The sequence below is a fragment of the Mchenga conophoros genome, linkage group LG16, assembly GCF_057382185.1.
Source record: "Mchenga conophoros isolate Kocher_MC1m ecotype Shallow Benthic linkage group LG16, M_conophoros_male_GT1.1, whole genome shotgun sequence".
In the NCBI taxonomy this organism is placed as follows: domain Eukaryota; kingdom Metazoa; phylum Chordata; class Actinopteri; order Cichliformes; family Cichlidae; genus Mchenga; species Mchenga conophoros.
This window is the reverse complement of record NC_140541.1, coordinates 10,528,958-10,544,216: the sequence shown is the minus strand read 5'-3', so window position 1 is coordinate 10,544,216 and position 15,259 is coordinate 10,528,958. Positions and strand designations below refer to the sequence as shown.

The window sequence follows — 15,259 nt, the reverse complement described above, 5'->3', positions numbered from 1 at the left end:
AGATCTCTTTTTACTTGAGCTGTGCCATTTGGCCTTCAAAAATTCCAGACATGTGCCAAACTGCAATGAACTTTGACTCCATTGTCTTGATTTTTTCAGGCTTCCCTGTTCTAAACTGGCCTGTATTGCTGTATGTGATTATTCTGAAAAGTCCCAAACTGAGAAAGCAGGAGATTGTCACTCAGCTCTTTTGATTACACGTTGGGCTCAGGGCTTTATTTTTTGAAACTTTTTGTTATCAGACTTAGTTCTTGTTTTTTCTTCATTCTTTTACCCCATCGCCTTTTCTAGAGCTAAATTTACAAAAGTTGTAACATGACTTTCAAGAATAGAAAAGAACAAAAGTGGTACCTACCTATCCCTGAAAAGGGGCTCATGCTAGTGACTAGTAAACAATAAAGTTGTCCCCTTCTCAGAGAAGCTTTAATCATAGGCATTTTTAAAGCAGGCAGATGGATACTTCCTTTTGCAAATATGTTACAAATCTGTAGAAAATGTGTAATGTTGTTAAAGACTTACAAAAGTCACCTTTTACTGTGTTGGTTTCTTTGGGGCTATTATGTGTGGACAGGCATGCCCTCATTGTGCTTGCATGGGTTTTCACCTCCTCTTGGATAATTCTTAATCAACCTTAGATGGGAAGCAAATTACATAACACACCGAAGAGCATAAAATGCATAGAATGAGGTGTTAGATGAATAAAAAAAGAGCAATACAACTTCAGGTGTAAAGTGCATTAAGTGGTTGATAAGAGTTGAAATGTAAGTCTGTTCTGTTCCATTATTATCCATTATATTTCAGAGTTTTATATTCGAAACTTTAATCATTTGGATCTGAAAGATTGGAATATTTTACTATAAGAGTCAAATCATGAATCTGTCTTATAACAGTGAGGGCCCAACAATAAAACTAGCTTTGCTTGCTGTAATCATTGATCTTTTCCAGTTTGTCCCAGAGAAGTCTGTTCCCGAACCACTTGTACTGCAGAGGGACAAAATCCTCAGTCATTACTCTGTAAATTTACATGGCAAAGTTGATCTGAAGCAAATATGAGGCTTGAGCAGTCTAGCTTTGTCAAATCTAGGCAATGTTTCCCAATATCTAAATTAAAATCACCTCTTTTATTACTATCTCTGCACCACAGCTAATTAAGGGAAGGGGGGGGGGGGGGGGATTGTGAATTCTTCTGTTACTTCAAATACAATTAATTAAGAAATTGCTTTCTTTGGTCTGTTTAAGGAGCAAAACCCTTTTCAGTGTCCACTTCAAACTGCCTAAACATGAGAGGTTGAACAAATGAATTAATTCTGTTGTTTAAAGTTTCCATTATCTAGTAAAAAAGTTTCAGCTAACGAGACAAACCAGTCCTTCATATTATCTGCTGACAGTGGTGAAGGGTTTTAGAGGTGTAAAATGTGTAATGTTCTCACAAATAGGAAGGTCCTTTTAAACTTTTATTTATAAAAGTAAACTATTGACTGTTACACCTGAGTCATAATCCAAATGTATTTGTGATGATTAGTGCTTAGAAAAGTGTGTGTGTGTGTGTGTGTGTGTGTGTGTGTGTGTGTGTGTGTTCATGCTGTTTGATGCAGGGGAATGGACTTCCTGTTCAGGATGTGTTGTCATGTTGACTAACCAAGGACACCAAGAAAGGGAAAGGACCTGGCCTTCAGAATAAAAGCTTGGTATGTGCCGTCTAGTTAATATGATTAAAGGCATTTTAACAATCCCAAAGCTATGGAGGCTAAATAATTTGCTAATAGTCTATAAATAGAGCATTATATTAATAATGTGTTATATAAGGTCACAAACAAACATACAAACAAACATTGGTTTAATAAATATACATAGATTAGTGTGTAATAATGATTTCCAAAACAAATTAATATGTTCTCATAAACTTGCCTGAATTAATCCATTAAAATATATAGGACTTGAGCCAGTTTGTGGAAGTCACAGTGTTGCCTCTCCAACTTGAATACAGTGTCCGAGATAGTGAAAGGGGCATCCCTTTCCTGCCTAACTGTGTCTTGTGTATGTGATTAGAAATTGGCCAAATACATAGTACGCCAAAGGTGGAGGACAAGAGAATTCATGAGCATTTGTGTGTTGTGGATGCAAGTTTTAATCTGTGTCTGCACCTTCAGATTCAAAATGGGAAGGTGTTTTATTGTCTGATAACAGGTCTCTTTCACCAAAGAACCGAAATGTGAAGAAAAGAGACAGCATGACTGGATTCTGGATAAAATGCTTTCCTCTTCCTCCTCAATTCACCACTCATCTCCTGAACTGAAGTCAGGGCACTAACAAACAAAAATGTGCATATCAATTTCTTCAGATTTTGTTGCAGTTACTTATTGCCAGCAGATTACACATGCGACCCTGTGACAAGCTGACAACCAGCTGTAAGACAACAACTGGAACAAGGAAAGTTTCACTAACACAGGCAAACAGAGGCTAACAGTTGCGAACAAGTGTTATTGGCAGAAAACTTCAGGATGTTTGCGACAACTCGCCTCAATATAGGGCTGGTTAATCTGGGATACCAGGCATTTTCCTGGTGGGCCGATGGGCCCAAAAAGTGACTCAAGGGTAAAAACATAAAATACTTGACACATAGCCTTTTGTTTATTATTATTTTTAGCTCTTACACCTATTGTTAAGTATATGTATTCCTCAAATATATTTAAAAAATTTTTTTTATATACAAACAGTAACAGAAAAAAAGTTGGTTATGTGGTACAGCCTAAATTTAATGTTTTGATCTCTTTTGGCTGACTACAACATGTTTGTCCTATAGCAGCCACCATAGTACTGAGAAGAGTTGACTGCAACAGTGTTGGGGAGTAACGGAATCCGGTTGTTCAGTCTGACGTCACTAGCCGTGTCTGGGTCTAAACTCCGCTGCAGGTCCACATATCAAACGATCACTGTGGCATTACTGAGAGTTGAAAAACTGTCTAAAGTCTTTCATCTTTAATAAAATGATCAGCGTTCTGCTCTACCAGGTGTAACAATTGAGTTTAACATCCAGGCATCCATGAAAACGGAATTTATGACATTTAACGGAGTTAGAAGTTAGCAGGGAGTTAGCTCGCTAGCTTCTATCTAAATACAATATAGCATGTCCTGACTGCAGGGTTTTGGAAACAAATTAAAACGTACAGCTCTGCTATCACTTCCAACATAAATGAAGACAGAAAACTAAACAGCAGTGACGTTTGTAGGGTTACTGAAGTTGGGCTAGCTGGTATATAATGATGTGCTAGGTGACCGCTAGCGACACAGCTATGTTAACATAATATAAACAAGCTAACTTTTTTTCCACTCGATAAAAGTTAACGTGAGTGTTCTCGGTGGTCAGGAACAAATGTAATCGCATGGCAGGATGCTGTAAAAGGACCAAACTTCAGCCAGGAGAACAACTGAGATAATCCATCCACAATACGAGGTTAGTCATTCATATACTGCTGCATGGGCTGGGCTGTAGTTACATCCTATGGTTTTAAAGACTGAGCTTAAATAAATGATTAGTGGTAATAAAAGCCGAGGGAGGTCAACAGGGATCACTGACTGTTTTAGGAGCTTTTTGAGATCAAATAGAAGAAAATACATAACATTAAACATGTTAACAACACAAAAGCCATATTAAACGCAGACTACTTTAGACCCGGAAGTAGGATTCGTCGCGTCATCACTGAACAACCGGATTAAGACTTGACTGTACACTGTGTTCGTGTTTTCCTCCGAAACAATAAGTTCCGTTGGAGCAGCCTTTCAATGCCTCTCTCTGTCTCTTGCTAGCAAACTTGACCCAGGCAACAAAGTAAAGCTATTTTTTTCGGCTATGAGCCCGACACGGAACCCGACATATTCGCCAGAGGTCCCTTTACTATGGTTCGGAGCCGCGGACCTTAAGTAATAGTAATAAATCACATTCATGTAGTTGTAAACAGCATGATAATATATTAAGTAATCCAAAGTATTCAGAATACGTTACTCTAATTGAGTAACGTAACGGAATACGTTACACAATACATTTGGGGCATGTATTCTGTAATCTGTAGTGGAAAACATTTTAAAAGTAACCTTCCCAAATTCAAATTCATATTTTATTTGTCACATACACAGTCATACACAGTAGGATATGCAGTGAAATGCTTAGACAACTGCTCGTGACCTAAAATAAAAGACTATGAATAGGATAGGAAATAAATATCCTATTCTACTGCAATTATGCAATCTGCATAACTGCAGTAAGTGCAGTAAGTGGTTTTTGATGGAATTTTACTGCTTTTTCAGCAGAGCATCATACATAGTGTTTCTCACAACTGTAATGAATTGTAGTGGCACAAACATTTCTAGGACTTTTTTTTGTATGTGTCTCCTGATGGGCTGGATCCAGTTTATTTCTCTTATATGTATTTTCTCTCTATTAATGGGAGTTTTTTATTTGGAAACGGCAGTGCTTAGTGGCCAGCTTATTTTTGGCAGGAAGAGAACCTGGGTGTATATGGACTTGATGGAATGTCTGAGCATTTATGAATTATCATCACAACAACAGTAACTACCAATGATACCATGACAATGATTGAAAATAACTTTAACTATCTATTATTTATATTTATTTATATATCTAGCTATCTTGAAATAAGCTCAACTGTCCTGAATCCCTTCCTACATTTGAAATTGTACATTTGATTTAAATTCCCAACTCCCGGTACAGCCGAAAATCATGCTTTTGTTTTGAAGGGAATTCGACGGAAGTTGTTTGCTGTGTTTGGATGTTTAACTTGACTTTAGCTAGTTGGAGCGAGCCTATGCTTGACACACTTACCCACACCATACGCATACACAGTGTCGCGGCCTCTCCCCGAGCTTGTTCCGAGATTACGCCGCTTTCATCGGTTAGACAAACTAACGAATCGCCGGTGAAAGACTGACTCTCCCCCCGCCCTGCGCTGTGTGTGACGCTGGTTAGCTCCGGTACAAGCTGGGAATGTGTTTTATTTAACAATTACATGACGACTTGTTCTCCGTACGGTTGCGGGGGGGGGACGCTTGTTAGCAGGGCTGAGATTTTAGGCATTTTAAAGTTGCACCGTGGGTGCATACAGGCCACAACACCTCTAGCTAACTGAGTAACTTGATAAGGGACAGACAACATCTTGGGCGTCTGTGTTTGTTTCGGTGAAGCCGCGGAGGTCTCCAGCAGCAGCCATGGCAGGGACACGGACAGCTGCTCTGCTGGTCCTGGTGTGTTTACACTTCCATCGCTCCAGCTCTTTCAACCTGGATGTGGATAATCCCTTCGTATATCCCGGACCCGAGGGGAGCTACTTCGGCTTTTCGGTGGACTTCTTTAAGCCTTCAAACAACCTACAGTAAGATTTGTAGCAGAGTAGATGGTTATGGTAATGATGGTGATGGAGAAGCGCCTGTTCAATGTAACCTTTGGTTTGCTTTACTTTACATTATATATGCTTCTGTTAAAGTACTTTACTAAAGTTTTACACTTGTCACTAAAAAAGAAAAGGGTCCAAGTTCTGAGTTGTTAAATCTTAAAAACATATTACTATGACAACAAATTAGAAGACAGTCCATTAACAGCAGTCCATTAACTTTTACTTCAGTTCTTTATTAACCAAATTGTAAGGGCATAACTTTCAAGAAAAGGTTTTCTCTGTTCACAGCTACACCAGCTGTAACTTTATTTAAAACACAGACAAACAGGAACAGTGCCCAGAGGCCATGTAGGCTTGTTGCTCTAAACTCTCGTCTACTGAAGCAGTGGATATCCATGGTTATCCAGTTTTACTGAAGTGAAAGTAGTTCTCTCAAAAGAACACTACTGATCTAGTTGTTTTCAGACTCTTTTTGTTTAGTTAATTTACATCATTAACAGACTAAGTGCAGTCCCAAAATAGTGCCGATGCCCTCAGTCATAGAGGAGGTTTAACCTGAGGTGCATTTAAATTGTGTTTCCCATATTGTCAAGTGTCATAAAATTTCCTGAAAAACGTTTAAAAAAAAATTCCCTGGAGTGTGTGAGATATCCTAATAACAGTCTTATCATCTGCCTTGATGCTTCCTGGTCTTGTTTCTTGCTGTATCTTTAGAGTGTCTGCATGAAATGATAGCAAAAAGCTGCCTGTCATCCTCTCTCCCTGCACAGAGTTTCTGCAGCAGTTTTGTAGATGCACATTAACAAACTTGCACCGTGCTACTTTTTATGTATATTAAGAAAACAGGTTTTTCCCCAGACATCTTTAAAACATCATCCTATAACCCATACCCCAGTTGTTCATTTTTTTTTGTGTGTTAAATCAATTCTTGTGGATTTCATTCCTTGTTCAACTAAACATATATCAGTAGGTACCCAGGAAAATGTCACTTTATTGCAGATAACTCCCTCAGAGCAGAGCCCTGTTGACCTTGGTACAGGAACATACTCAGATTCTGTAACTTTGTGTTTTAACTTAGTATCTAAAACCACTATGCTGTGTAGAGAAACATCGATTGCCTGCCATTTCTCCATATTTGAAAAAATATCAGAGGAATGTTGCAGTCTCATGTGACAATAGACTGACAGAGCGGACAGACAGTTAGAGACTTTCATCTACAGTAGCCTGAAAAACATTGAATCCTTTTAGTAACACTAATTAGATCAGCACTGAAATTCACTGCTCATATTACAGTTATTGCCATGGTCAGAGGGGATTTGTATAATATGATATCAGGACTGAAGCTGGCTGACCATGGCTTAATAATGTAAATATTTCCTCATACAGAACACGGTCACTGTGGAGACTCGTTTGGTTCTAGTTATTAAAAAGGAACTATACATCTTTTTTTCCTCACAGGGCCTAATGCATATCAAGCATTTTGGTTTACTGAACCCAGAAGTGACTGTGGTTAGATGATAGGGTGGAATGATAAGTTGTCGCTAGGAAACGTCATCTATAAACCATATGGGTTGAATGCACAGTTACAGATGCCTACTAACTAGTGCTAAATAACAGACAGACACTACAATTTCACTCACCAAAACTGAATCACAAACCTCTTAGATGCTCCGTACCACACCCATGTCGTCAACAGTTGTTTAAACATGGTGACTCCAGTTAGTGAAGCTGAAACCCAGCGGGTACCAATCAGCTACAGCTAAACATGTTGTCAGCATTCAGATGGATGAGTTATGAAAATAAATACAAATTCCCTCATACTAGAATTGTTATGAAGGTGGACACTCTCCACGGAGGCCAAAAACAGTTTTTACACCAAGCTGTAAACAGGCCTTGTAATGCATCTATGGGCACTGTCTCACATTTAGAGCTATATATTGTGTTAAATAAAAAAGGTGTTACAAACAATAAGCTACGCTAAGTTCAGGCTATCATTCAATTTTTATTAGCTAGTTTGAGGCAGCAGTAGTGGCTGGAAGCTAAAAAAAACCCCAGCGTAACAATGTGTGGCCTGCAGTAATTACACGTATTGAGAGATCACTTGATTTGTAGCTGTTTTCCTGTTGTTGTTTTACTTTTATTCTACTGACTGTGGTTCCTGTCAGCTTTTAAAGCAACCACATCAATCAGTACAACCACCTCGGTCTCACTGAACCAGCAGCCTTTTAGCACGGCAGTGCTTAACGAATTAAAAGTATTCATTCGTTTTATAAGTGGTCAATACATTAGGTAGTGAAAACAGTTGAAAAGGAAAAATGTCCACTGAATGGCTCTTTATAAACAAATCCTGTTTCGCACTGCAGGGAAACCTTAATGCTTTGAACAAAGACCAACTTCACATGAAAACTGTTGGCTGTCTCTTGCAGCATCGCTACAAGCAGCCAAATTATGTTTTGTATTGCTGAGGAAATTTGTCATGTTACTGCAGCATCTACAGACGGGAGATGATCTGTGTTTCATATGTTTATTATATTAAGAACTAGTCAGTAGGGCATGTTCCAGGCAATGATACTTTTGGACAAACACTCACTGTTGCAGCACTGTGTAGACCTCTTTAAAGGGACACCAATACTACATATGAAGGTCATTGTACCAGTCTTGGTCAGTAGTACCGATAATATCATCTTGTGGTACTCTGGGTGTAGATTTGTAGTCCTGTGTGATTTATGCAGAGTAGAGACATCAACACTGGAAGAAATGAGCAGGTTGAAGATAAAAGCAGCATCCAGTGTTTTCTTTCTTTTCTTTTTAAATTTAGTTTGAACCGTATTAGAGACTAAAGTTCTGCTTTCACCACAGACTTCCTGGGGAGTATGAGTCTTTTGAGGAACTCCTCTACTTAAGATTTAACTGGATGAACCAGAGTTTAAAGTTCTGTGAGATGGTTAGATCCCCAGAAAGTCCTTGCTTTGGTGCTAGATAAAGTGTGTTTATTAGTTCACTGTTCTTCAGTAAATTGAACACACGGCTGAACTCTTGGCCTTTTTATGCATTAATGCATATCCTTATGCTAACAATATCAATCTCAGTGCTAAATATAAAAACCTGCCTGAAATGTGCTGTTGTTGGTATTACTTACACCACAAAGTTGGACAGTGATGACGCCCTGACTATGAGAAGATGGGGAAAATCCCACTACCTCATCACTGCGCCTCAGAACCTGAGCGATATTGAATTGAATTAAAAACAAAAAAAAACAAACTGTATTTATTGGCTGTTATAAATATCATTGTGGGTATATCAACAAATAGCCAGAATTAACCAATATATTAACCCTGTCTATTTATCTATCAAGAAATATACATATTCGTATAGCTAATATGCACATTGCATATCCATATGCAAGTATTTGATGAGTTCTTACTCACAGACTTTCCTCATATCGAGTTCATTCACAGAAATTACTATGGCAGTAAAGCTCCCATACTTTGAAACACCAGCTGACTCATGTATGCACAGATTTTTAGACTGAGGTGGTAACAGATGACTGAAAGATTAAGCTTTGTTTCCTAAGCTGAATGAGACACAGTTTAGCCTCTCTTGGTCAGCTTAATTACTACATGAGAGCATTTGTGGCTTTTTCTGTATGAGTTGGTGGCTGTTTGTGTTACGGAATAACGTCCTCTCCTCTCCTCAGGTCAGACGTTCTGATTGGAGCTCCTCGAGCTAACATGTCTGCGGACAGCATTGTGGAGAGAGGAGCAGTGTACAGCTGCCCCTGGGGCAGATCCAGCGCCTGTCAGCAGCTGGTGTTTGACAACAAAGGTACCAGAAGACCCCTTAGTTTGGTTAAAACCTCTTCCCCATCACCTTAGGGTGGGTTTAACCTTCAGTATCTCTCCCTCCTTTAATGAAAACCACTTAGAATTTACATTTTAATTCCAGACCATGATAGATATCATGAACAGTTTTCAGTAAGCATATTACTGATTGAATACTGAGGGTTCAGCTCAGCCTGTTTCTGTTGTTTTCATGCTAAGACGCATTCAGGAATGTGCGTTGAAGCAGAATGTGTGTGGACTCGTCCATGTACTGGGAGTGACTGACAAACTGCTGCCTCCTTCTGTTTATCCATGTTGCAATCATCTCTCTCCAGCATTGATCATAATTTAGTAATTTACTGTTTCTCTTTGATTGTGAAAGGCCAGATGAGCAGAGCACTGTCTTCACTGTAAATATTTACACAGTGATAAACAGTTAGAATTTGGTAATGTTCTGTGATGTGGGTATTAATCCCTTTATTGTCTTCGTAGAATTTCAGTCATTTTTTTTCTGTGAGGCAGCAGCACCCACACGTTCCAGGAATCCTGGAAGCTTCACACAATAAAATGTCCTTTTCTTAGGTGCAAATGGTGATTATTTCCTTTATATGTGAATGAAATGATTATGAAGAACAGCAGAAGTTGTCAAGGAAATGTTTTTGGTCATGTCTGTTGTTTTTACCAGGGGAAGCCAAAGTTACTCACTTTCAGAGAATATGTGGCATTTTGGATCTATAAATGAGTAAATCTGTGTTTCACAGACTTTTCTGACTACCCCAAATGTGATCCAGAGCTTTAAATGTTCTCGAGTACTAATTAATCTGTGTTTTTGGCTAAAAACTGCTCTACACTGGTATCAAAAATAGCGGATAAACTGAAACTGACACTAGCTGGTGAACCATTGACCCACTCAAGAACCGTAATTTCTCTCAGGAGCTTAAAGAGAGTTCATATTGAGCTAAGATCTGTCAGGATTTTACTTTGTCATATTCTTTAGTTCATAAGCTAATAACAAAGCAAGTGTAGGGCCTCCCACTTTCTGTTCAGTACACTAATAGTCTTATTGTCAATGAATAAGAGCTAATGAAGCTAAATGGCTAAAATAATGAATTCTACCTGTTTCTACAGAAAATGTTTTGAAAATGCAGAGCTGATAATATGTTTGCTTTGAAATAAAACAATGCTTATGTCCTCTTATAGTTTTACTTAAAGGGGCTGTTCTTGCGCATGAAATGCTACCATTCTGCATGGTGATTGGTCAGTTAGAGGTTAGTGACAGAACAAACTCACTTCATGGATTCTTTTCTCCTTCCTTTCAAGCGGAAACAAACATGTATAAAGAAGCAATTGATTTTTGTGGTCGAATGAAAATTCCTTAGAAAATTTTCAGCTGATTTCTCACATCATGCCAGAACTCAGAATGGCAAAGTGGGACTTGTTTCGGTGTCATTCTTGCGACTCATGGGATTGCATCTATTTTCATAAGCCCGTCTGTCAAAACCATAATAAAAATGTCTACAATAAAACCATTTCCTTCCCTTATGAAACCAGAGGTTCAGATGGGTGTTCTTGAGTATTTAAATGTAAAAAAGGGAACTGTGTGTTAACTTTTTGTCCAGCAGACGTTTATGTTGCTGTCAGCTTTGCATACATGAAGTGTACATTTTTAAAGTCTCCTCTCTAGGCTTAAAGCCTATGTGACATTTGAAAGGTAAACAAAGAAAAGTTTTATAAGAAATCGTATCCGTTTTTGTTTTGTTTTTCCCTCCAGCCATGTTGGTGCCTGATGTTTTGCAAAAGTTGTACCATCTCCAAGCTTCTTCTTGGGAGATGATGTGCTCAGATGTGAACACACCTTCTTACTGCCTGACACATTTCATTTAATTTAATCATTTGACTTCTGCCTGCTGTTCTGTCTGGATGTCCTCCTTAATGATTCAGACTGGGAGGTGGTCAGTTGGCTGTAAGAACCTATAAGTGTGTTGTTGTTAAAAGTATTACATTCAGATGTCTTGTTACTTTTGACAACTTAAGAAGGACAAGCTGTGGTGTGTTCACCACTGACTTTAAAGCAGGAAGAATCACACCTCTGAATGCTGCGACACCCAGCACAACACTAGTGGTTTAAATTGCTTTAAATGTAAACTGGGTGTGTAGCTGGTTTATCGCTGGTGTTACCAAGGTCTCTTTGAGTGTCAACAGTATTGTGTCATATAAAGATTTGAAAGATGTCTATAAGTCTTTCAAAACAGAACTTATCCTCTGGTGAAACAGTGCAGTCACAGTGTTTCCAAATCACTGGTGACTGCACGCATTGACAGACATGATTTATAGTTTTCATAACGGGGCTGGGTAACTGTGGCTATATGATTAACTTTTCCTGCTAGCTTTCATTTTTTAAGAGTAGGTGTTAAATGAGTGACTGTCATCTTTTAGAGTGTAGGTTTAATGTCTTCTACACACTGGAGTGAAATACAAAAACACACCTAAAGATCCAAGGGAGAAAAATGGCAGGCACAGGAGAGCAAAGACAAGCCAGGTGTTGATGTTAGCTGAACAGTATGCTTGGGGCAATTGAGTTCATGTAGCAACCAAATCAAATCACTTTTATTGTCACATCACATGTGCAGGTACATTGGTACAGCACATGTGAGTGAAATTCTTGTGTGCGAGCTTCACAAGCAACAGAGTTGTGCAAAATACAATAACATAAACAGGCAAAATATACGAATGGCTAAATCTGAAACTAATAAATATATGTACAATATATATAATAGTATATGCTGACACTGACACATGCTCTAATAATGATGGCAAAGCACTGACTGACCAAAGCGATGAATAAACTTCTTTTTGGGTGCTTTGTGTTTTAAGCTATGTTTTTATGCACATTCTTAATTTGAGTTTAAGATATACCTAAGCTGAAATGTACAAGTCTTTTAAAGTCTAAAAAAACCACCCCTCTTAATCTATAAAAGCAAAGTGTGACAAAGTGCAGTGGAAAGAAATGATGATGTATATGAAGCATGTGACCTCAAGTTCCACTGAAGCTCTAGCTCCACTAAAGATGTGCAAAAACATCACATGAAAAAACAAACGTCATATTTCCGTTGTCTTTTCTACATTTTTATCTGGCACTCTTTCAGTTATCTCTTTTTCTGCTGTGGTGTTGGGGTAACCAACCAGCTACCTTTGGGTTTTTTTGACATAGTCGTTAAGATTGACATAGCAATAGTAAATTAAATTGGTGGGATGGGAGATTTGCATTTGGTAACTAAGGAAATTAATTTGTTTTTCTATGCTTACATTTGCCAAGAAATCTCCAGTATACATACCTAACATATTTTACCCTAAACTGGAACCACACTTTCTGCCAGTTCCATTAAAAGAGGACATGGAAGACAAAGCGGAATGAAGGAAGTATAAATAGCCGGAGACAGGGCAGTATGTGTTTCTTTGAGCGAGGCTGTGTAGTTGAGCTTGGTTGGTATTCTGTGGGAGACCTCAGCCATGAAAATAGGAAGTTAAAAAACAAACAAACCACACAACACTCCAAAACAGTGACGTCCCGCCCCCTCCAGCATGGCGTCAATATTGCCCGTGCACAAGCTCTTTGCAGACAAAGAATACATGCAGTATCGTGTTAAAGCAGAGTTCATGTTGCTTTCACCATTTAAACCAACAGCGAATATTCTCCCTCCTCCTTTGAAAAATCTGACACTGATGTTTGACACACTTTGAGTGGCACATGAATAAAAACTGAAATCTTCACTGCCACAGTTAATGAAACTGCTTTCATTTTCCAGTAAAATAATGTTAGACATTCAAAGTTAGAACCTACAATTTAGCTCTCTAAATTTCTTTTAAAAGCCACAAATGCCAAGGATTACATTTTGTGTTGATCAACAGAATTGCTTTTGCTGCTTTTATTTTGCATTCATAAAACTAATATAGAATAGTGCAGGATTTAGTTGGAAACCTGCAGACTTAAATACCTTCAGCCTTATTATAATTTGGCTTTTTGGCAGAAGTATTCAGTGCTATGTACTGTACGTATATCTGTCTTTAATCAACTGATTTTGGCCTGTAGCTCTACAGCACTGGAATACCTGCTGAACAGTTGGCTTCATGCAGCCTGCTGTTCCAGGCCTCTTATGTCCATAAAAGGTAAATTTGTCTTACATAGCCTCAGTAAGTCTTGTAAAGCAGGCGCCTAGTGCAGGATGTTTACTTTTCAACTTGTTCAACTTCATCTCCTGATGTTACAGTCTAATTGATCAGCAAATTCCTTCCCATCTGCCTTAGAACAGGACACGGTCAGCACTGAGAGCCTGCAGGCTCGGACAGAAACCAAACATGTTCGGTGACACTCTTCTCTTTTGGTCGTAATGTAGTTAGTCAGTGGCCTAGTTATAATGCTGTGTGTGCACACACGTGTGAGTGTGTGTGCGCCCATGTGTGTGCTTTTCCCCACAATAGAGGCCTTTGTTGATGACCTGAGTAATTACTGGCCAAAAGCTTTACTGGACCAGAGAACAGAATTAACTGGAATTTGACTGTGTGTGTGTGATTGTGTGTGTCTGTCTCACAGTGACCCAGACTCAGCATTAATCTGTCCTGACTCTGGTTTTTTTCTTTTTTTGGGTTGTTTTATACTGTCTTCAAGAATATTGTGTACAGCAAATATATAATAGTTTTTATATATTTGCTTTTATGTGCAGCACATAAAATTAGGTCAGAGGTCATAGTAATGCTATTAATAATGCTCGATAGAGCTACTAAAAATGACAATAGGTTTTCAGAATGACAGGAACATGTCATCATAGGATGCTTTATGTGTATAATTGATTCATTTTATTACAACATATGATGTTATGTACAGTAACTGGTTATAATCTAAACTATTTACTGAACAATGAAATGAATGCTGCTCACACTTTATCCATGTAAATAAAAATAAAATGTACTGAAAATGATCCCAGGTACAGTACAATGTGTTTCAACAGGATAAACTTTGCGGTTGTTTTTACTGCACTACAAACTTTTTAAAAGTACGAAGCACAAAACTTTTTTAAAAGAACAAAGAAAAAAAATGTGTAGAAAATACAAAACTTCCCCTAAAAGTGAGCTGAGAGCGAGTAAGTGAGCTGCCTTGGTGGAGGTTTGTTGTTCTCACCACGTGAATGTCGATAATAACAAATTTTTTGGTTAGCAAACAACAAACAGTGTCTGAGTTTGTTCCTTTTCAGATGGTAACTAGCTGGCAGGAAACAGTTGGCATCATGGCTCCTTGATTCACCACCATAATTACAGATTAGGTAAGACTGATGCAAGTTATTGCCAAACTGGGAAACTAATCCTTTTGTACTTCATCCCTCGTGTCCACTAGAGCACTCTTTTATCAACCAAACAGCTCTGAGAGTCAAAGAATTTGAATTTAGCTGGAACTGCCGAGGCTGGAGTTTCCCATCCTGGTGGGAAAATCCCAAACTGTCCGTGTGTAATATCTGCCCAGGCTTAAATATTTATCTGCTTATTGCTTGTAAATATTTATCTGATTTCTATGGGAGTCGTCCTTTTGTTTCACTAATTCGGAGCTCAGTCTGTTATTATGTTTTTGTTGTTTTGTTGTTTGTTTTTTCACTCCAGCTGGGAGCAGTCAAATGCCAGCTGTTGTCTCCTGACAGCTTTCCTATTATACACACAGTATCAGTCAGTGAAACCTGTGGAATCACAGGCATGTGGATTTGTGTGTTATAGTCCTCAGAGTAACTGCTATTTACATTGTATATGTACAAAGCTATTATCACTGTAAGTAACATTTTTTCATAATTCACATTTAAAACAGAGCTTTTAGTGACCCAAGTGCTGTACAAAGTATGTATGGCTACAGTATGTACACACACAAGAATGTCATTAAATGAAAAAGTAAAAAGTGGGCACAAAATACACAATTTAAGATGTTTGAAGCACCTCCATTGGGTTGTTTTGTTGAATGTTTTTCAATAATTTATTAAACATTGGTTATTC

General features: G+C 38.3%; 1 protein-coding gene across 1 annotated transcript in view; it reads left to right on the top strand.

The window, feature by feature from the left end:
• Window positions 1-4,816: 4,816 nt before the first annotated feature.
• The window catches only part of itgav (integrin, alpha V), a 38,878-nt gene continuing 28,435 nt past the window's right edge, over window positions 4,817-15,259 (top strand). Inside the window, exons 1-2 of the mRNA XM_085250682.1 lie at window positions 4,817-5,387; window positions 9,106-9,233. Of these exons, the coding sequence (XP_085106808.1) occupies window positions 5,224-5,387; window positions 9,106-9,233 (292 nt within the window). The 5' untranslated portion in view covers window positions 4,817-5,223. The remainder of the gene's footprint in view (window positions 5,388-9,105; window positions 9,234-15,259) is intronic.